At 34.0% G+C, this 23094-nt stretch overlaps 3 protein-coding genes across 3 annotated transcripts; 2 read left to right on the forward strand and 1 right to left on the reverse strand.

The window, feature by feature from the left end:
* Positions 1 to 1550: 1550 nt before the first annotated feature.
* LOC110787916 (uncharacterized) lies at positions 1551 to 2531 on the reverse strand. The gene is made up of 2 exons (XM_056836238.1): positions 2253 to 2531; positions 1551 to 2204 (listed from the first exon to the last, which is right to left on the reverse strand). The coding sequence occupies exons 1-2, from the start codon at positions 2529 to 2531 to the stop codon at positions 1551 to 1553; spliced, it is 933 nt and encodes a 310-aa protein (XP_056692216.1).
* Positions 2532 to 2800: 269 nt separating this feature from the next.
* Positions 2801 to 9392, forward strand: LOC110787960 (superoxide dismutase [Cu-Zn], chloroplastic-like). The gene is made up of 8 exons (NM_001426390.1): positions 2801 to 3276; positions 3802 to 3863; positions 3963 to 4002; positions 4105 to 4200; positions 4317 to 4348; positions 4475 to 4550; positions 4660 to 4713; positions 8924 to 9392. Exons 1-8 carry the CDS (start codon positions 2973 to 2975, stop codon positions 8947 to 8949), a joined length of 690 nt encoding a protein of 229 aa, NP_001413319.1. The 5' UTR covers positions 2801 to 2972; the 3' UTR covers positions 8950 to 9392.
* Positions 9393 to 15425: 6033 nt separating this feature from the next.
* Positions 15426 to 16591, forward strand: LOC110787907 (zinc finger protein ZAT5). The gene has a single exon (XM_021992541.2). It carries the CDS (start codon positions 15501 to 15503, stop codon positions 16449 to 16451), a length of 951 nt encoding a protein of 316 aa, XP_021848233.1. The 5' UTR covers positions 15426 to 15500; the 3' UTR covers positions 16452 to 16591.
* Positions 16592 to 23094: the final 6503 nt, after the last annotated feature.

The following is a 23094-nucleotide window of genomic DNA, read 5'->3' on the forward strand; positions in this document are numbered from 1 at the left end:
ACTAGTTCAATGTGACGAAAAAAGGGACATGCGTTAGACTACATTACTAATCTGAGTTGGTTTTAATGCATAGTTAATTAACTAACAACGCCAAAAGAGTGATTTAAAATGATTTAAGGGCTTAACAAGAATGAGATTTGTCCAAAGAATATCTTATTAGGCGTGACTAATATATCAGATTAGGTGAACAGGTTCATAAAGTTGATGAAAGCGATAAACAATATTAGGTACGTTACAATATAGCTTAGGCTATACTACGATTCTCAGGAGCACTTACCACTCGCCTGAGCAGCGTCTCTTTTTAGCTTTATAATGACCTTTGTACTGACTATTAGATCCTTATATGTCCTTTAATTTTAGCAGAGTTTCCCCTAAGATTCTTCTATTCAGGCTTATGAATTGGCTATAACTTCGGCAGTAATTGGGACAGTTTGAATGCTTATCCGGAAATAGTTCTTCTGAACAAGAGTTAATACGGAAGAACTACTACGAATACGGGACAAGACTTCAATAGATATTTTAGAATACAATAGAGGGAAGAGAGAATTTGGAATATCAGAGGAGTGAGACTGAATTGATGATTGAAATTGGGGTGCAGAAGGGTTGTATTTATAGTGTAGGCTGGGGGGAATTCGGATAGAATTAGGATTATTAACTTAGATAGAATTGGGTTTTGCTCCTAATGGGTTGACTTGCAAGTATTTGCTTCAGGGATTGGAGAATGCTGTTATGAGTGACAAGGGCAGTTTTAAAGCCTACAATCAGTTACAATAGATGAAGATGATGGTGTTTGTGGTTGCTTGATTTTAACCTCCAAAGTTTACCTCCATTCCTATTGCTCTCGGACCGTGTATACACATTTGTCTCCTCTCGTGTCATATTTGTCCTGCAGGCTGTTTTTTTGAATCCATGAAAGTTCATTCTGCAAGCTGGGATTAAGTTTATGTCATCCTTGACTCAACATAATTCTATCAGTTTTTTCTCTAATCAAAATATAATGAATACTGATACTCTTATTGCTTCCGGATGATGATATACTTTAGGGTTTAATAGTGGTTTAATAAAACTAGTCGTTAGATTCAATTCCTGCAATTTGGGTATCTGGTGCAAATAAGTTTACAAATACTCCCTTCGTTCCTAAATAAGTGTCACTTTTCCATTTTTGGCGTTCCCCTTATAAGTGTCACTTTTCTATTTTTGAACATATACTTTTCCCATTTTTTCATACACTTTTCACACTTTTCCATACACTTTTCCCACTTTTCTATAAATCATGATTACTTTTACTTACACATTCTACACTTTTCCATTTTTCAATCACCACACCCACTTTTATTTATACTTTATCAATAAATAATTATCTACTTTTTCCTTTCCCAAAACAAAAACATTCCCAATCATTTTTTTTTTGGCAAGCAAACAAGCAATATATTAATCAACAGAAAGGGATATTACACCCTAGCCAGGAAGGAGCCAAAGGAATAAACCAAAGGACCAAACCTGCAGCAACTACAGCTTAACAACCTGAGCTTAATACAACACATGAGCCCTCACAAGGCCCTAAACCAATCATGGTCTATTCTGCTAACAGTTTTCCCTAGCAAGTTTTGAATCCTATGCCTAGTGTCAAACTGGATAGTCTTCAAGATAAACTGTTTAGTAGGGACATGATGATTCCACACAGCATCATTCCTTGCCTTCCAAATCTGATAGACAAGACCAGCCAAAGCAGTGAAGATGACCTTCCTTCTGAACTCTTTCTTACGGTACCTCCTTACCCACATAAAGACTTGAGTAAGATTAGTCTTGGTCACAGTATAACCAAGCCAATTCAGAACCAACTGTAAACAGTCAGTGCTGAATGTGCATTCAAAGAACAGATGGGAACAGGTTTCCACAACTGAGCCACAAATAGCACAACTGGGATCATCCCCCACACCAATCTTAAATAACCTTGCCCTAGTTTTCAGTCTGTCTAGGAGGGCCAACCAAAGAGTGAACCTGTGCTTTGGAACTGAAAATCTATTCCAAACAAATCTGTGCCAATGTACTTTTGGTTGTTGAGTACATAATCCACCATAGATGTTCTTAATAGAATAATTGGGATCAGTCAACCACTGAGTGGAAGCAAGAGCTTCAGTAATACTGTTTTTCACCTTGCAAATGTATCTGATAGCACTACTGGCAGCTAGAGTGGGAGTGAACTACTGCCAGTTATGTTGTTTCACATATAGAGTATGCACCCATTTCACCCAAAGATTGTCCTGCTTCTGACTGATTGCCCAAGCCAGCTTCCCAACAGCAGCTTGATTCCAAAGAGAGATGTTCCTAAAACCCAACCCACCTTGGTCTTTGTGGTTACACAGATGGTCCCAAACAACACTGCCAGGCCTGCTCTCATCATAAGTACCAAACCATAAAAAGGACCTGCAGATAGCAGTAATCTTTTGTGTAATTCTCTTAGGGAGAAGGAAAATCTGTCCCCAGTAAACACAAATGTTCATGAGAACAGAGTTAACATTCCCAATCATTACATCTTACACACTTTACAATTTTATTAAGCTCCGTGCCGTTCCCAATAAGTTACACTTATTTAGGAACGGAGGGAGTAGGTGTATATTGTGCAATAAGTTTATAAATAGATGCATGTGGTGAATTATAAACATGACTTAATGGAGGACTAACGGAAGGTCGGATTAAGGATATTTGGTGCAAACTTAGGCAAAAATAGGGGTATATTATGTGATTCAAAAAACGTGAGAGTATTTGGTGCATTCTCATTTCATGAAAAAATCGAAAAAATATTTGTGATTATGTTTAAATAAAAACCGCGTGCAACGCACGTACAGTGCACTAGTAGTGTAATAAAATCATCATTCATCTCTATATCTCCCAGACTCCCACATAATCCTTTTGCAGCACATTATTGGTAAGATAAAAAATTTCAGCCTCAACTCAAACTCACATTTCGAATGCAAGCAGCATTGGCAGCCATGGCCGCACACACCATTCTCGCATCTGCACCTTCTCATACAACATTCTCTCTCATCTCTCCCTTCTCTTCCACGCCCACAAACGCCCTTTCATCTTCCCTTCAATCTTCTTCCTTCAATGGTCTCTCCTTCAAGCTAAGCCCAACCACCCAATCCCTCTCTCTTTCTACTTCCGCGGCCTCGAAACCACTCACCATTGTTGCTGCTACCAAGAAAGCTGTTGCTGTTCTTAAGGGTACTTCTAATGTTGAGGGCGTCGTCACTTTGACCCAAGAAGATGATGGTATTTATCACTATAACTGTTAATTTCAACTCGGTTTTTGATGTTTACTGTAATTTGATTGAAGTTTCTGTAGTTTGAATTGATTGATGCTATCAAAATGTTTTTATGCTCACTGCATTTGATTGAAATGTTGCAGATTGTAAATTGCTTTTTTGGGGCTTGAATTGTTTAATACTATCGGGTTTTGATGTTTACTGCAATCTGATTGAAATTTTGTCAATGGTCGATTGGTTTTTGCGAGTTGAATTGATTGATGCTATCAGTTTTTGATGATTGTTTTGTGTAAATTCGATTGACATTTTGCGATAGATTGTTTTTATTTGGTTGAATTGATGAATTCTAATATATTTTTTTATGCTTGCTTACTGTTATTTGATTAAAATTTGCAAATTTTGGATTGGTATTTTGGTGGTTGAATTGATTAATTCTTTTAGTAATTAATGGTCACTGCAATTTGGTTGAAATTTGGTAGATTGTAGATGGTTTTTTTATGGGTTGAATTGATTTTATTGTTTCCCATTTCAGGTCCAACTACAGTCAATGTCCGTATTAGTGGACTTGCTCCTGGGAAGCATGGATTTCACTTGGTTTGAATTGATTCTTTCTATTTCTCTCCATTTTCTGGATTTTGTTTTGTAATGCTTGTTTTTCATCTGATTCTTGTGTTTTTGTTCATTTTTGTAAAGCATGAGTTCGGAGATACAACAAATGGGTGCATGTCTACAGGTTCTTAATTCAAATTTCACGTTTTTGGTGTGAAGTTTGATGGATTCTTTTGTTTTTTTTGCTATTATTTATTGATTACCTTTCCTATTGAATTTAACGTAGGTCCACATTTTAATCCTGATAAGAAGACACATGGTGCTCCGGAAGATGAAGTCCGGCATGCGGGTGACCTGGGAAACATTGTTGCTAACACAGATGGTATGAGATTTTGAACATGGTTGTATTTTTGGAAGATTAGTTTGAAGCTGGGAATTTGTAGTTACTTCAACTGTAATCTAATCTGTTATAACTTTGTGGCAAATTCAAAATTACAGGAGTGGCTGAGGCTACCATTGTTGACAATCAGGTGTCTATTTAAGAACTTATAGTCTTACACTAAAATTAATTAGTTTATTTATATTACAGTTGTTCGCTCTTTCCCTCGTTTGATGCATTTATGTCTTACTGAATTTTCCAACATCTTGTCATACAGATTCCATTGACTGGACCAAATTCAGTTGTCGGTAGAGCCCTTGTGGTTCATGAACTTGAGGATGACCTTGGAAAAGGTATAATTCTCTGATACTTGGTTGAATTGTTGGCTTTTTTTAATTGCCTCTGTGTTTGAGGCAGTAGCTTGGTTCAGTATCACCAACTGTAGTATCTGTTTGCTTGTAGGTGGACACGAACTTAGTCCGACCACTGGGAATGCTGGTGGAAGATTGGCATGTGGTAAGTTTGTCTGTCGTTTGGCTTTCAATTTTTATATTTGCAGATGTACTTGTTTCGAATGTTTGTTTTGCTTAGGGATTGAGCATTAGAGCAGTAGAGTCGCTTAAGTCGAGTGCAAGATACAAGTAGAATGTTATTGTAGGATACGAGGGGAATAACTTCTTGAAAAACCTCTTTGATCCATGTAGGCAATGTCACTGCACCTAATCAGTAAATCTACAGTGTTGACATTTTCTGCTGCACCTAGTAACTAAATCTATGAAGCCAGTATTATGAATATATTGGATAAATTCTGGACCTTGAAAGCATTTTTTTCACTTTCATAATGAATCAGTTGCTTCTAGAGTCATGGTTTATTTCTTTCAAGGTGCTGGTAATGTTTAGTGGAATAATGGGTAAAGATTTAGAGGAACACCTGTGATACACTTGCTGTGAAGTACATCTTACTGACAGAGCTGTGACTGGATTGAATACAAGACCTCCTTTCATAAGGAATTCCCAATAAGCTTTTTTTCCGGCTTTACAAAGTACCAAAATATTTAGATAATTGGAAGGCTTCATTCTGGAGTCTGGACGTAAATTATTTTGTAGTTGTCAAATTGTATACAACATATCTTATAGGGGTTTATTTTGTCAGAACCAACAAGGTTAAACTGCAATTTGGTTTACTTATTCTTATCTCTGTACTTTAATTTGAGCTTAAGTTTTTGACGACCTACTGTTCTTGAGAAGTGACTAACTGGCAACTTTTGAAAACCTATCCCACAAAGCTGGAGAAAATATCATAATATTGAAACATTACAATCTCTCGCTCATGTTTTTTTTTCTTTTTCTTTTTTTTTAAAGTACTATATCCTGTAGACCCATCAACATTCTGCCTAAGTTGTCGTTTCTTGAAATATCTAAAGTCTAAACTCAGTAACTTTCTGTTGTACTCTACGAGGGGTGGATCCATGGGAGGGGGCACTCCGAAAATCCTGACTTCGCTCCTGATTCAACCTATCCAAGCCCCTTTTTCTTCTTTTTATGTGTGAGTTCAAGACTAAAAAGTATATTTGGGTGTATTTGGTTTGGAGGAAATCATTTCCTGCGTTCCAGCTAAAAGCCAGCAGAAGCCTGTCTAACTAACTAACTAGCATTGCATGAAAAAAGAAAGGCTCGCCTTCCAATAAGAAGGAACAACGAGGAAAGTTCCAGGAATTTGGTTTGTAAAGATTGATAACAGTTCTTTTAGGGTTGGTAAACATTTTCCTTTTGTAAGAAGGAATGCTACATTCCCCTTTCTAATCCTTACCTTCCATCCCCTCCCCTCCACTCCCCTCCATCCTCGATATTCTTTTTCTCTCAAACTTTCTTTTAGCATGGAACCAGGCAAAGGAAGATTGTATTCAATTGCATTTTCCTTGAAAAGCATTTTCCATGGAGAACCATTTTCAGTTGAAATTGTTTTCCATTTAACCAAACAGAGCCCAAAGCTAAGTTTTCTCTTCTCTTTCATGCTTGTCCAATTGGTAATTAGTCAATGGCAATAGTTAATTGCAGTGTTGAAGTCAACTGTTAAATATCCATACTCTTATATGCATGTTGCAGCTTATTAATAGCTCACTTGGTAAGTTGGAGTATTTATGGTTAATGACCTTATGCTTTGATTGGAACATCATTCACTACTTGCTACACCAGGACTGAAATAGAGCCAAAAATACTTTCTGTAAGTCAATAGAATTCTCTATTAACTTCTAGAAATACAGAGCAAAAAAGAAAGAGAACTTATTAAAGCATGATAAACTATATGAAATAAACAGAAAATAAGAAATTTGTGCTGAATAGGAGAAGGAATTAAAATGATACAATCAGTTAGTATGGCTTTTTTGCTTATTGGTTGTATAACTCCGTGTGTAACATGAAACAATTTCCTACTAGCCTTGACTAGGAAATCTTTACATCTTACCTATTACCTGCCTATTTACCTGCCAATAGGCCATACCCCACATAAGAAGGAGATGCATATTAATGTTGTGTTACCGTTTATAACGTGGTGGAAAATAAAAATTTATCCCTTGGCAACTCAAATTGTTTCTTTAATTATTTTTTGTGGTAAAATAGTGACATAAGATTATAAAATTGCCTGATCATAGCTATGACTCTCTGCAAGGGGAGCTCAACTTTATTGTTGGAGTCTGAATTTTTCCTGGACCAAAGCTGATATTTTACGAATTTAATATTGCTTGTTAAGTGTTAATTATGCAGTGAAATGATATTTTAGTTGGGAGTTCTGTAGTACAAAAATTGTCTACATGTTATAAAATATAGATTCAAGTGTTTCTCTAAATCAAAGTCAGGTAAGTCCAGGTCTTGATGCACCAAACTTAACTGTGATCTCCCGCAAAAGTTTTCTATGAGAACTCTTTGTGAATGCTAGAAAACTCTAACAGTCAAACTCTAATGCCTCTTCACTGAAAGTTGGTTCAACCTTTTCGCCTATGAACATTTTCCCCTGACCTTTTGACAAAGGAATATCAGGTTTCCCAGTGAGTACCTGAAAAGGCATCTACTGGAGTTGAAAAATGTAACCCTAATATACCTCATTGATGATTAACTTAGGCTGCTCCCGTGTCTTAAGGCCAGGAAATATTTGTCTACTGTTTATCTAGTTGTGAGCAAATACATGGATGATATATTGATATCACAGGGTAGACGTTTGGAATGATGCAGTTTTTATTGGGTGATTGGCTGTTGTGTGGAATAAAATGGCTGGTTCTTAGATGTGGTGGAAATTTTTATTGGGTAATGATGAAGAAGACAATTTATGCAAGTCCTACGTGTGTAACTTGTAAGTGTAATTGGCTAAAGCAAGCTACTAATCCAAGATAAAAATTGTTGGCTCAACGAACCAATGGATTTGAGAGTCTGTTTTTTGTAGAATCCTTAAAGGTGCTTGGTTCTTTGATTTTATTGTTTGAGTTTCTTTGTCTAGTACATATCTGCTTTTCTGTGGTGTCTCTCTCCCCTTCTGTAATGTTTATTGTTCCATGTTCTATTAACAGTTTAAGAAAAAGGGCGAGCGTGGGGATGTGTAGACTACCTTTCGGTGAGGTTTTTCTAAGGAGTGAGAGCCTTGAGTGAGGAAGAGAATGGGAATTAAGAGTAGGCAATTATTTTATAATGTTTTGAACTAGTAAAGCCTTCATCTAATCAGGAACTTTCATCTTAGATTGTTTTTTTACTGAACATCACATCATGTTCCTACTTTTACATCTCCGAGTACCTTTTAAATGGAAGTTTGAAAATTTTTCTTTCTTAGATGGCTTAATGATTAATACGACTGAACTTAATGACCCAAAATTGGTTGATGCGCTAACTTATTTCCAAATCATGCTAAAAGAATATTTCTTCATGGTATTACGGGGATCGAGAGAGATATAGAAGAATATAGCTGACCAAAAATCAAAAATACACTCAGCTGTGAAACACCAAATATTTTTAGTCTTGTGATAAGTGTTATCAAATCTTGATCCAAGTTCGTCCCTAGTTAAGAATCTTTTCGATATGTTTAGTACGGATGATTTATCAGTCATTTATGTTCACTTCATGTGCTGCACATAATATCTACTTTTGTATTGACTGTTGTGTTAGGTCAGTATGAAAAAGAAAAGGGAAATGATTCCCCCTTAGGAAGGTGACATGTTAGACCATTGCTTAAAGGCATAGTTTAGCAACAAGACTACAAGAGTGTACCGTATCTAGTTAGGTCTTGCCAAATAAGGAATCTTGTTAGTGGTACAGAACATCCAAACACTTGGGCATATCAGTTTCTACTGCATGCTAAAAATATGATTCATTTGAGAATATTTACACCTATGATATTGTTAGAAGGCATGTTTTCCATTTTTATTATTTGTCATAATGTATACGCGCTTAGTTACTGCAATTATTTTTATGCGTCTGGTAAAGTTACCTGATCCTTTAGCTTTTCAAAGCCAAATTTCCTGGTAATTTATGTTGTACAGTACAGAGGTTGTTTCTTGCTTATTTGCTCATTTGGAGCGCTACCTTGTATCGTAGTTGTACCATGGATGCTTTGAATTCTTGCAGATGTCACTATGTTCCTAAGTTAATTGTCATGTCTATTTTCTGAGTTGTAATTTCTGAATGATTGCCATTGATATCGGTGGGGATACTTATTTGGAGCGGTTGTCTTGTCTTGATGCAGGTGTGGTTGGATTAACTCCAGTGTAGTCTGATCAATTTATCTTAGGACTGTTGTCCGCGGAAGATCTTTCAGTACTTGATATTAAATACACGGGGTAGCATTATCAACGAGTTGTTCATATTGTTGATGCCATGTGAACCATAAACTCCGTTGTCGTGCTAAACTAAAGGAGGATGTATATCTTGTATGATTGTATCTGTACCATTGATTGTGTTTCTTGAGGCTAAAGAGGGTTCCTGGTTTCGCAGAACCAACATTTTTAGTAATAATAAGTTTGCATCATTACCTTCCCCTCTTTATAAATTATGAGCATGTTTGTGCACATGTTGGTGTGAATGTGCACGTCCTATTTTCTCACCTCCTTCCAGTGGCGAGGACTTAAGAGGCTTGTCGCTGTTATAGGCGTGTTTCTTAACTTATTGAGTCACTATAAGAAGCAATCTACATTCTCCTATACCACAAGCAAAACAAATTCTCTTACACTACTAGGTTTGGGAATATAGAAAAGTAATAGTGACAATTTTTTATATTCAATTGATTTGTAATAATAGAGGACTTGAGTGACAATATATTTCGTAATTCCCCTCAAAAAAAAAAACCGTTATCAGTCGGTATTCAATATGCACCTAACGCCTCTAGTAGCTGATAATAAACGGTGGTATTAGAAATCAATTTAACTGCAATTTACTAGGAAAGTGACATTATGATGTCCATGTTAAATGTCACATCTTTCCCAAAACTTGTGATTTTTTTCACAAATTTACATTCTCATTTAAATCAACCTAAACGATAACAAAAATGAAATACTCAAGAGTCGAGAATTATGCATAAAAGCATTACAATGGCCGTTACTCCGTAGTACAGTATATAACTTTGCGTACATATTTACAACACTAATGTATTCCCATTAGATTCAATTTTTAGCGACCACCAAACTTGTACACAATTCTTTAGATTATTATGTTACACATTTGCCTCGTTTAATGAAATTTAAATGAACAAATGAATAACAAATGAACGTGTGTGATTTTTACTGCCTCCGTCCTTAAAAAATTATCCCATTGTATTTTATGAGGTCGTATTGCGTCCAACCAATTTTTGTCGGACTTGGATAGTTCGCGTGCCGGTTTGGCCTGCCCGGCCAGCTCTAATTCCACACTTGTGTAGTTGTGTGTTGTGGTTAGTTTGATTTCTGAGGCCCCACACTTTATAGCAATTAAATTGGAATGATTGCAAACAGCCCCTTCAATTCCACAACTCGATACTTCGATAGTAATTGGGAATTTGTTGCATGTTTCATGTTTGGATATGTCTATTTTTGTTACAATTTGATTCAAGTTGACTTTTTCGTTTTGCCTGTTGTATTATAGGCAAAACTAAAGTAGCAGCTTCTTAAACTAAAGAGGTTAACCATTTAACTTGTGTGTCTATTTGTGTGCGATTGACTTTTAAATTATGATCATCTTATAACGCTTGTGTGGGAAGAATTTGGGTGCCTTCAAGTATGCTAATTTTGTTTAACAAACTCACCTACTTTAGCTTTAACTTAATTACGTGGACCAATGAAGTTAAATGGTATTATGTACTGTGTAAAATGCTACACAATTATGGAACAGAGGAGTTACGCCACTTGACTAATAGTTATTTTAGCATATAATATATTTGTCAATACAGTCACTAATTATCCAAATTTCACTAATTTAATTTCAATTTATTTATTGCTCTAAATAATCATATAAACTATACTCCTTTGATTAATGATACCAACATTGTTTACCAACCAACAACTTACTAACTCATGATCATTGTTGGGTTTCTTTTTTCCGTAGGTGGATGTCTCACTAAAGTTGTCATAGTGAGAAATCAACTAAATACGGTGTATTCTGTATCCGCTATCAAAATATGGTTTATACACTCGGGTGCACAATGCTCAGTGTGCACCCTAAATTTAAAAGAACATATAGTTCAAATGCAAAGAACATATCATTCATATCCATAGAACATATACTAAATGAACATATAGTTCAAACCCAAAGAACATATAGTGCAAATATTTCATTTGTATATGTACATTGAAATCATTCTTCATGTTCTTTAGATACTCAACAAATGTTCTTCAGGGTGCACAATGAGCATTGTGCACCCGGGTGTATAATCCAAATTGTGATCCGCTATAGATACTTAGCACCTTTCAACACAAGGTTACTAGGGATTCAATTTTAATTAGGGTACTTTTAGGGAAAGGTAAGTACATATCATTCCTCCCACTCCAAAAATATCTAGACTATTAACTCATGTCGAATTAATCTAAAAGAATTTCCTGTCCGGTAAATCAATACTCCGTAATACAGTTCTGGAAAATAAATAAAAAATTTGAACAGATATTTTGCTCAAGTAGCACTTGCCCAAGAAAGGTGCCTCCACTTGACCCTTGTTGGAAACGGTCACACGGGCATTTACATCATACACTAACACTATCCATTTTTCTATTACGTACAACAATTAGACAACCAAGAAATAGCTTTTTTATGTTGTATGTATAGTTGCATATGACTAGTACGTAGTCTTAAGGTCGTTCACTCGTTTTATACGCTTTTGGCCTAACTCTAAATTCCTTATCAAGGTACTAGATTCTTGAATAATTTTTTCCATACTCAATCTGTTTCATAATGATATTTATATTTTTCGATTTAATTTATTTTATAATGTATTTTATATTGTGTTTTATTCTTTTTAATTTGGACATACAAATTTATTATCTTACCCCTTTTACTTCACAACATTTACAATTTTTCATTTATTTTCTCTTACAATTTTTTGTTCACCCACCTACCTTTTTACATATTTATTTTACTTTATCCATATTTGTTATATTCTCCCACCTTTTTATACAGTCTTCCTCTTTTGCTTTAATTTATGTAAATAGTAACGGTAAAAATCATTATGAAACATGTATAATATTTAAATTACGATGTTTAGATATATACGAAGTATAAATTAAACTATTTCTTTCGCATACTCTTGGGAAAGTCTTCGCTCAATCTAGACCCACTTAGAAGGTCATAGAATTTCTTAATTCACTTGATCAATAATAGGTGGACAAATTGTTTTTTACCACCTATAAAAATTGAAAAATTAGTTTTTACCACCTAAAAAATTAAAACTCGTATTTTACCACCTAAAAATAAATTAAAATTTATTTTTTACCACCTGAAAACGAAAAAATAGATGAAACCTTTATGTATGGCTACCTAATTCAATTTTCCTCCATTTTTTTTACACTCCTTGTGTGATTTTCTTTAACTCTTTCACCTATCTATCTTTACCTTTATTAAATTTTGTCAATTTTGTGAATTAATGGTGGTGAAAAATTATGTAAATTCATGGAACATAAGGAAGCTAGGGAAGAGAATAGAGTTAAATACATGAAATCGTGTAAGAATATAACATATAAGAAGTATTACTGTTATTGTGGCCCCCACATAACATTTTCATATATTTTTTCATTTTTTCAGGTGGTAAAAAACAAGTTTTAAATTTTTTTAGGTGGTAAAATACAAGTTTTAATTTTTTAGGTGGTAAAAAATAAATTTTCAATTTTTTTAGGTGGTAAAAACAATTCATCTATAATAGGTGGAGTAGCCACGTACTAATCTTGTATGCATGCTCGTTATAGTTTAACACCATTTGATAATAGATTGAATACACACTCTTTTTCAATGTGTGACAATTGTCCTAGCTCATATAAAATATATAGATTATTAGAGAACTCCATTTTCTGATTTAATTACGTACGGGAAAATGTGGATTATTGAATATAGATAATGGTAGTTTGTTAAAGTCAGGTGGATAAATTGTCCAAAAATAAAAAGATTGCAATTAAAAAGGAACGTTTATCACTACAAGAAATTATACCATTAACGACGGGAAATCCCGTTGCGAAAGGCCAATAATCGTTGATTAACAACGGGATTTACTATCGTAAACCCGTCATAAAAGGGGGTCGTCGTTAATAGAAAATCCCGTCGTTAACCCGTTGTAAAAGACATTTGTGACGGTGGTTCCCGTCTTTGTTTGGTTATTCCTGTATTTTACGACGGGATTTTTGACCCGTCATAATTAGGTTGTCGTTAAAGATACAAATTCTTGTAGTGTTAAAAACAAAAAGTGTTGGAAAGTAAAAGAGATTGGAGGAAATACATAATGTATCCATTGTGTGGAGATGTAAAGCATAGCTGCATAAGAAGATAGCGATCATGACTTGTTCAATTGGTGGAAAGGTGGGCATAATACAAGTCAATTGTTAATGAATTTGCAATTACATTAAACCCCTTTAATTGTTTTAAGTGTAGCCTAGTTTTGTACTTTTGTTTGAAAAATAAAGCCCTTAATTTTAGAAGCTAAGGTAACCCCGTATCTTGGTTCCAGCCTAAATGAGGTGTATGCTGTTCCAGCACTAATTTTATTGTCTTCTTGATCAAATTATAATTTGCCATCTACTACTTCAATTCTTATCGATCTGTACCCAAATACAAAATGGTCTTTTGACTCTTTACCCATTCATGGATTTAATATACTTCCTTTACTACGGGTATGGTTGTCACAGGTTTAAGTCCCCTTTCAATCACACGACCATTTAATTTGGGAAAATTTGGTAATATTAATCCAACCTTTGGCCGATTTTCTTTTATTAATCCCACCTACGACATATTTTTTAATAATCCCACCTTTACTACCCGACGACTTTTATTGGGCTTAAGTGGCCGGTAATCGGTGAAAAAGTCAACGAGATGGTGATGAATTGATGATGATGACTGAATATATCGAGAGAGAGTACTGTCATGTAGAGAAATAATACCGCTTACAACAGTTTTATGACCTGTTGGGCCCAATAAAAGTTGTTGGGTAATAAAGGTGGGATTATTAAAAAATATGTCGTAGGTGGGCTTAATAAAAGAAAATCGGTCAAAGGTTGGATTAATATTACCAAATTTTCCTTTAATTTGTACTTTTAGTTCAACTAATTAACCTAGTGAAAGAATATTTCGACAAGAAACATTATTATGTATTTATGTGCATACTTGTTGATAATAGATAATTTCCTAAGAATTTTCTTTTTTTTTAAATATTGAAAACTTTTTATAGAAGTTACATTGAACTTATGTCGTCGTTAATTATTATGAGGATGGAGAGCCCATTTTGACTCATAAAAGGGCACGAAAACTCTAAAGGCATGTTTTCTCTTAAGGTCCAAAATTGAGGCCCAAAGTCACTACTGTAACTTACTAACATGCACTCCCTCTCGATCAGGCTCTCTTCTTTGCTTTTATTGAGGAGAAAGAGTCCGGTCCACTTATAATTAGTTCAAAGAAAGTGTCACGCTAAAACCAATTAGTTTAATAATGAACACTTTAGGATAATAAATACCACAAGCAAAAAAAGGAATTGAATTTAACATAAAGACGGTACCATTGAAACTGAAACGTACATTTGGAAACATGAGTTTCTGGTTCAAAAGAAACCAACAAATAAAAAGAATTAGAAGTAGTAATACAAGTAGTTAAGGTTACTTCTTTAAACAAAGTTGTGTGTTTAAGGCAAGAATAATAAATTAAGTAATTAAGAAAGTCATAAATTGATGACGTAGCAATTACAAGTTAGAAGTAGTAGTACTACAGACTACCCCAACCTCCTTTCCTTGGCGACTACGTGTGTGATCACTATTCCATTCACTCTTGTCTATCTTCACGCGCACTCAAAGTGCGTCATGAATCACATTTTCTACTACCCAACGTTAGTGTCCCTCCAAAGTTAACTAAGAATCTCCCCCACTCCCTTTCGTCTCCATCTTAAGGTAACGCACATAACTAAAGAGTATCAAACATTATTCATTTAGGGTTACCCTCTCCTCTAAATTAGAGTTGTTGAAGGTGTCGTGTTGGGTTCGTGTTTGACTTTGTGTCGATTTCATTGTGTTTCATAAAATTTGTCAAAATTACGTAAAAAGTAGCATATATAATGATTAATGACGTACTAGCTAATCTAATTAAACAACTCGTGTTCGAGATGATCTCGTGGCATGTCATATCGAATTCATGTTTTATCTCAATCAGTAATTAATTTCATCGTGTTCGTATCGTGTAAATTTCGATTGTCTTATGTTATAGTGTCGTATTAGAGACTGTCAACACTATAGACCAGATGACTTGTTTCATTACCTATTCACATCGATCTTTATAAAATCTTACTTAAATTTCACAGCGCAATTGTTTTTGAAGGATTTTAATATAATTGCGTATCTTAATCGTACCGTATAACAAAATACCTAATCAAAATTATTTTAGAAAATGATAAATAATTAGTTAAAAAAAGGTGGGCTTGTTCACAAAAAGGGCCACTTTTGACTCTCATAACTTGAGCCCTCTCTATTCGTCGATCTACTCCGCTTTTTTTTTTTTTTTTTTTTCTGTATTTGCATATATATACACGCATAAAAACACACCCGCTTTTTCACTCTCCTTCACTCACTCTCATTCTCTCAAAAATAATAAGCTCTTCTCTTGTTTTTTCTTTTCCCATGGAATCAACAGAAGAAGAGTTCTCAAGTTTCACCACAAAGGGAAGGCGAACAAAGCGTCAACGATCACTCCTTGCAGCAACCGCGTCGTCGAGTTATCGCGGTAACGGTGGTGGCGCTGTAGTTATAACTACTGCAGGTGGTGGCGGCGGAGGTGGCGATTGTTCTGATAATAATAGTTATGGTTCATCCTCATCGGGGGCGGATGATCATGATATCATGAGCGAGGTGACGACGACGGAAGAAGAAGATATGGCTAATTGTCTAATCCTTTTGGCTCAAGGGATTGAAAAGAAGGTATCGAAAATAATCAAGTCCAACTCCAAAACCAACAATAATAATACTAGCACTAGTACTAGTAATATTATTGGTGTGTATGAGTGTAAAACATGTAACAAAACATTCCCATCTTTCCAAGCACTAGGCGGCCATCGTACTAGCCACAAGAAGATCAAGCCCTCAACTCCGGCCGCCGTCCGATCACTCGACACCATCGACAACCACCATGATCGTGATCGTGATCGGAATAGCCATGTGTTTGATGATGATCTGATTGATGTAATGGAATTCACGAGTAAGAAGTTATTTCTTCTACAACCCAATAATAGAAACAACAACAACATGAACATGATCAATCATAAGGCGAGGGTACACGAGTGTTCAATATGTGGGTCAGAGTTTCCTTCAGGTCAAGCCTTGGGAGGTCATATGAGGAGGCATAGAGCAGGAGCACCAACGACGGCGGCGGTGGCGGCGACTCTGCCTAGCCGTCCGATGAGTACTGCGGCGGTGATTGATAGTGGTGGGCCAAGGAATATTCTTTCCTTGGATCTTAATCTTCCAGCTCCAGATGATCAGGATGAACAACAAATAATGGTGGATGATCACATGGAAACCAAGTTTGTTCATGTTCTTCCTACGCCTACTCCTTTAGTGGATTGCCATTACTAAAAAAAAAAAGAAAAAAAAAAGAAATTAATACCCAATTGATATTGATTATATACTTTATTGTTATTGACTTTTACTGTGAATTATTGATCATTTGATATATATTAATTTTATAAATACAAATTGAACAAATTTATACTTTATTTATTTATTTTAAGTTTGCTTAGCTTAGCTTAGTATTCAGTTAATAACTGATGACGCGTAGTTAAATAATTAATTTATTATAAATAAATTTAGGGGTTGGATAGCAAGTTTGAATTCTTTCCTTTGAGTAAGTGGCTAGTATTGGTGGTTGCCTTTCATTCACGAAAAGTGAGATGATAGAGGCATCTACTTAATCTATCTTTCCTTTTTGGATCAGTTTACTTTCTATTCCCTCTTTTTCACTTATTATTTTTAGTATTCCACACTTGTCCGATTTTGGGTATTTCTCTATATCTTTACCCTATATTTACTCGAGTAATTAAACTTGTATTATCCATCTACTCGCGTATATATTCTTTTTCTTTTCTTAAAATTTAATCCGCAAAGGCTTAAGTTAGTATCAAAATCGATTCTTTTATTCAATTTCATCTTTTCTAACGTTTATTAGACGTCATCTATAATATACAGAGTATTCCATACGGAGTATCATTTAATTTCGTTATTTCCAATTTATTTCAATCCAGTTCAGTTTAGTTCAGTTTAACTTGTTGTATTGTATCATTCCAAAGTGGACTAGGTTCTTTTGTTCATTTCTTGATTGCAATAAAAGCTAACAAAATCCACTGGTTTTCGATCTGTATCTGGTTCTTTCAATCTCATAAGTTGTATTTGCATCAAATGATAAAGAATAAATGGATAGAAGAGCTGAGTTGGTATAAGGGACCTCCCCCCACATGCTTGAACGGCGCACCAAAATACACACACAAGTACACAACACACTCACTAGTCAGTAGTCACTAGTCAGTAGTCAGTACTACAAGTCTACTACTAACACCACTTTTTATGATCCAAGAGTAACCGTCTTCATAAGTTAATTGTTACTTTAAAGATATTTATTTAATTAATTGATTGATGGTTTCCACTTAATTTCATGCCTTTATTTCTCTTATAGTTTTATGTCAACACCCAACATTATTTCATATTTAATTATCTCCTTTTAACCCCCTCTCCCAAAACAGCTATTCTCCTATCAGATTGACTTCTCATTTATCTAGCGGTAATATCATACATAAATATTACTTGTCTATAAGATGAATGACATGACATATAATCTGTTTTACTAACTGTACAGGGATTTTTTACAAGAATTATTTGTACACCGAAACAAAAACATATATATTCATATAGTTTACACTATGGTATTTGATTTGTACTTTATCGTTATAGGAGACGACTAATTAATCAAAGAGTGGTTATTTCTAATCTAGTCAATGTACAATAAGGGATAATTTAATTATGTCTTAAGAGTTTTGTACAATCAAGTAATTGTTGTACTCCATGATGTGGAGGAAGTTGAAAAATATATGCCTCATTTATATAAATTTTAAAAGAAAGTCTTGAAAATTGAATAAAGTTACTATTCGGCCCCTAATTAGCAAGCTAAATGCTCAATCTCATTTAACTTTATACTTATCCATCTAACACGAATTAAAGTGTGAGATAGTTCCATACGTATAAGAATATGTATTTTGTACGAAATTTTAAGCATAGAGTAAGGTAGGCAAATCGGTAAAAAGCTAATCGGGCTCGAGAATGACCCGCCAAAACCCCAAAGCGATTCGGACTAGAATTCGATTTGCATATTTATTCATATACTATCTCCGTTTCAAAATGATCTTTACCTTTTTCATAGACTAGCTCCATTTTATAATGCTTTTTATACTGTAGTTTATTCTACTTTTTAACATGAAAATTATTATCTTACCTCTTTTAGGCTCCGTTTGGTAGGGCGTAAAACGTTTTCATTGTAAAATGATTTTCCATGGAAAACATTTTTCAAGGGAAAACACAATTCCAAACTAGTTTTCCTTTGTTTGGTAACTTAGGCTCCGTTTGGTAGGGCGTAAAACGTTTTCAACGTAAAATGATTTTTTATGGAAAACAATTTTCAAGGGAAAACACAATTCCAAACTAGTTTTCCTTTGTTTGGTAACTTAAAGGAAAATGGGAGAAAATGGTGAAGATTGAGGGGAAGAAAGGAGAGGGGGGGTAGGGAAGAAAGAAGGAAAAGTGGTTTCTCTCCCTTTCAAATGGAAAAGGGTTTTCCACATTTGAGGGAGTCATGTAAAATTATTTTACATCCCTTATCTAACCAAACAACGTAAAATGATTGAAAAGGGGAAAATCGTTTTTCCATGAAAACGTTTTACGTCCTACCAAACGGAGCCTTACACCACAATACAATTTTCCACCCACTTTCTCTTACTTTTTTTTTTTTTTTCTTATACATAGTCACATTTTTACACATTTATCTTTTTTAATCGTTCCATATTTTATTATATCCAATCACATATTCATATACACTCTTTCTCTTTTGTCTTAATATCTATACAAATAATAATTGTAAAGATTATTATAAAATGGAGATAACAATTAATGTCCAAAATTCTAAATAACCCAATTCGACTAGATCCAATCCGAACTCGACCCTCTCACGGTCTCACCCCCTTACTCAATTAGACAACTCTAGACCCTAGAGTACGTAAGATGACAAATAGTAGTTGAACTTCAGAGTCTTGGAAAAATTCTACATCTGTTTCAAAATAAATTTTTGTTATCCTGGGTTAATCCATATCGATCTGTTTCTCCTTTGTATAATCCTTAACATTCTTTGAGTTACCAATTCGTAAATTGTATAACTCCTACACGAGAGCCAACACCCACAATTTTGTTTATATTTGTAGTTTGTAATGTTTTATGTTTTAAGTTTGTAAGAGCTAGTATAGCTCAAAAATTTTTAGTAATGTAAGCTTTTGTCAAAAAATTATTATGTTTTCAATTGGTTAAACTTTAAAGCCGCAAAGCTCGTTTAAGAAAAATGCTCGTTTATCAACTCGGCTCGATTAATAAACGACACGTTCATGAACCATTCACGAACACAAAATTTCTTAAATAAACCGAGCTTGAACAGATTTTTGAGCTCGATTCAAAGCTCGGGATCACCTAAATTAAATGAACATGGTAGTACTTGGCTCGGCTTGTCTCACTTGCAATGACAAGTAGTATACTATGGATCGAGTACAAAGTAGTACTCTTTGATTGTTTTCATAGTAGTAAACCACTAATCTCCTTATTATAATCGACTTATACATCATCAAACATATCCGCCAATAAAGTAATAAACCTAAATTTGTCATGGTTTTACATTTTTTTTTGTTAAACCATTTTTTGTAATTTCCTTGAGATTGTCTTCCTTCTTAATTTTGTTACAAGGTGAACCAAACAATAATCTTTCCCTAGGCGAGTATTGTTTTTCCACATCAGCATACATTAACCTCATATTAACACCAGAGCAAATAAAAAACAGTCCTAGAAAAAGGATGACTTAACTCATTCTAAGTGATGAATAGTAACATTACTCGTTTAAAAAAATTGATTTATAAAGATAAGCTTTAATCTCTTATCCAAAATGAATTCCAAAAAAATGATTGTAAACTTTAAAATTTGTTTGCTTATAAAACAAAGTTGCAACTGCCTCAAAGCCCTTATCCTGTATAAAATAAGAGAAAGCAATGACATCATCTAATTAAGGACATGTAGTATATAGTACAAGAAAAGGGCATCCCCATGTTCCCCACCACAAATATTAGTTGTCATTTGAGGGGATTTTAAGAATTTATACCCGCAATCCAACTTGGCTTCAATTCATCACCTCACTAATTATTGCCACTTAACCAATTATTTGGAATTTGGAATTTGGAATCATCAATCATCAATTTTTTTAGTTAAATACTCTTATCTATCATTAACCCACAAATTATATTCTACTATGGACTACTACTTCTTTCTCTCACCACAATTTTGCACATGCTTCTCATTAATTAGCTAGGCAAAGGGAAGAAGTTGATTTACATCAATCGAAAACACTTCAGCATGATGTATACATGTCCATCATACACTCGAGTGTACATCTCTAAAAATTAGAGTTACGCATTATAAAATAAGGTGAATCGAGTTACTCTTTTGTTCAAGACATCTCGTATTTCATTATGAGTACCCCTAAGAGATGCACCCGAGCGCGTGTGCCTAAGAAGTGGTACTCCTTAATAGATCAATGAAAGGGAGACGAAGTTGATGATCTTATTAGTGAAGTGAGTGACAAGAGTGAGTGGCTTGTTGAGGAGAAATAGTGTTTGTTATGTGCACGTTTATAAGTGAATGCTGGCAAGTTAAAGAGGGCATGTGGGCACGTTGTTGCGTGAGATGTCTATATAATTGGGCGGGCCATTGACAATTAATCAATTATAATCATATTATTACTACAATGTTAAGTAGTTGGACCAAAAAAGAGGCCTCTTTTTGTTACTACTATTATTAATTTAAATTTAAAATTAAAAAAAAAAGTCGTGAAGAAGTGATTTATATATGATAGTTGTGATGATTGAATTGGTAATTGATTAAGATGCTTAAATAAGATTCAAGTGTAAGAAAGTGGGCTCCCAATCAAGCGAAAGATGTGCTCCTTTTACTTGGCTTGCACATACTAAGTCATCATCTTTAATTTGGAGGAACACTTCATAACCATACAACTTAACACCCACTCTATAATATAATTATATTAACTAAGTCAATACTTTGATATTTTCAATTCTCTCACTTAATCATCTATGTACGTACTTATTACCAATGTAGTGGCTTTCCACTTCCACTCATTAAACTTTCAATTCTCTCACTTAATCATTAATTAATCTCTAAAGCTAACTAAGCTACCTAGTTAGATTCATTAAACTTTGAACTATCCATTCAAGCATTATCACTTAATTAATTGGTGTTCTGTATATACTAGCTAGGAAGATTGATTCTTATTTTAGTTCAGTTCAGTTTAATTCGGCTCAATTTTATTCAGTTCAATTTATGGATGAGTGTCACATTTTTAGTTGAATGAACTAGTAAGTAAGCCTCAAGTCAATACTCCCTCGTATTAATATTCAATAGTTAATGTTGAAAGAATAGTGTTACTGTTAACTAATTAATAAAGTGGGTTATTAATAATATTACAAGATTTTAATAATTTTGGAGATGGAGACACCAATATAATGCCGACCTATGTATGCTATATTAATTAACTATATAAATAATTTAAGTGAATTAGACAAAAACATAGAAAATAAAAAGCAAACAAATTGCTAAGCAGGTTAAATGAGGGTAACTGATTATTTAACATCCATAATATAGTTGATAGGGTTAATTATGATTTTAGAACGTGAAAATACGTTATTGAATAAGGAAGTTTCAACGACGTTGTACGTGCATGTTGTACAATGAACTTGATACAATTAAGATGGCATGACATCTGCAGCAATCTTCTCCAGGGACAGCACAGTTGCAGCATCTATCTATTCTTTACTTTTTATTCGTAAAACAGCAAGCGTCTTCGGGCTTGGCAACTCTTACCTTAATTTGAATTTTTAGAGGGAATCCGGATAATTTATATTGAATAACGGATTTACCATTTACACATTTGTCGTTATAATTAACCGACTATACCATGATAAGTTAGTTGACATCCACAATTCACGGCGATATTAGATGAGGAATTGAAAATACTACATGAAAAATCATTTAGTTCGAAAATTTCAATTATACTGAGTACTTGCTTAAAGATGCAGACATGTTCCAGAAATATCCCAACGACAATGTAGTTATATTATGAGGTGGGATTTGGTTAGGTACTTAGGTGGTTGTGAAAAAGAGAGAGGTCATTCATCAACTAACTTTTCTATGTGTTTACAACGAATAAAACGGATTGTCCATCAGTTACACAACGCGTTTTTCTATAGAATATGGTTAGCTGCTGGTTAACTTTTCTATAGAACTAGACTTTAGCCCGTGCGATGCACGGTTTCTATTCAATTGTTACGTTAAAATAAAACTCCTACATATATCAACTGCTATATTTTATATATTAGATTAAATTAATTTTTTTTTATTTTGGATTGAAGTTCATTTTAGATTTATTTTTTTAATTATTATAGTGTTTGATTTTGGATGAAATTGTATATAAGAAATATTAATAATTATTTAATAAAAATATTTACGTGGCACCTAATTATTTATCTGCGTGGCATTCGAATTTTTAATTCAAAAATAATTTTGAAGTCTTATTTTTCATTGGCTGAAACCATTAGATTTCTTATGCGGCGCTCTAATATTGGATTAGTGTTTGATTTTGGATTGAATTTTATTTTAGATTAGTGTTTGATTTTGGATGAATTTTATTTTAGATTTATTTTTTAATTATTAGAGCGTTTGATTTTGGATGGAATTGTATATATTAGTAATTAATTAATTAATTTAAATATCTACGTGGCACCTAATTAATTATCTGCGTGGAATTCGAATTTTTAATTCAAAAATAATTTTGAAGTCTTATTTTTCATTGGATGAAACCATTAGATTTCATACGCGGCGCTCTAATATTGGATTAATGTTTGATTTTGGA

The sequence above is a fragment of the Spinacia oleracea genome, chromosome 2 (assembly GCF_020520425.1).
Source record: "Spinacia oleracea cultivar Varoflay chromosome 2, BTI_SOV_V1, whole genome shotgun sequence".
Classification (NCBI taxonomy): Eukaryota; Viridiplantae; Streptophyta; class Magnoliopsida; order Caryophyllales; family Amaranthaceae; genus Spinacia; species Spinacia oleracea.

What these genes read in the sequence shown, in the direction of transcription:
- LOC110787916 (XM_056836238.1), bottom strand. Translation starts at nt 2,531, where the DNA reads ATGATTGGGAATGTTAACTCTGTTCTCATGAACATTTGTGTTTACTGG. An exon ending in AGAAGCAGGACAATCTTTGG is followed by an intron (nt 2,205 to 2,252) that starts GTGAAATGGGTG and finishes AACTGGCAGTAG; the next exon opens with TTCACTCCCACTCTAGCTGC.
- LOC110787960 (NM_001426390.1), top strand. Translation starts at nt 2,973, where the DNA reads ATGCAAGCAGCATTGGCAGCCATGGCCGCACACACCATTCTCGCATCT. An exon ending in TGAGGATGACCTTGGAAAAG is followed by an intron (nt 4,551 to 4,659) that starts GTATAATTCTCT and finishes GTTTGCTTGTAG; the next exon opens with GTGGACACGAACTTAGTCCG. An exon ending in TGGTGGAAGATTGGCATGTG is followed by an intron (nt 4,714 to 8,923) that starts GTAAGTTTGTCT and finishes GTCTTGATGCAG; the next exon opens with GTGTGGTTGGATTAACTCCA.
- LOC110787907 (XM_021992541.2), top strand. Translation starts at nt 15,501, where the DNA reads ATGGAATCAACAGAAGAAGAGTTCTCAAGTTTCACCACAAAGGGAAGG.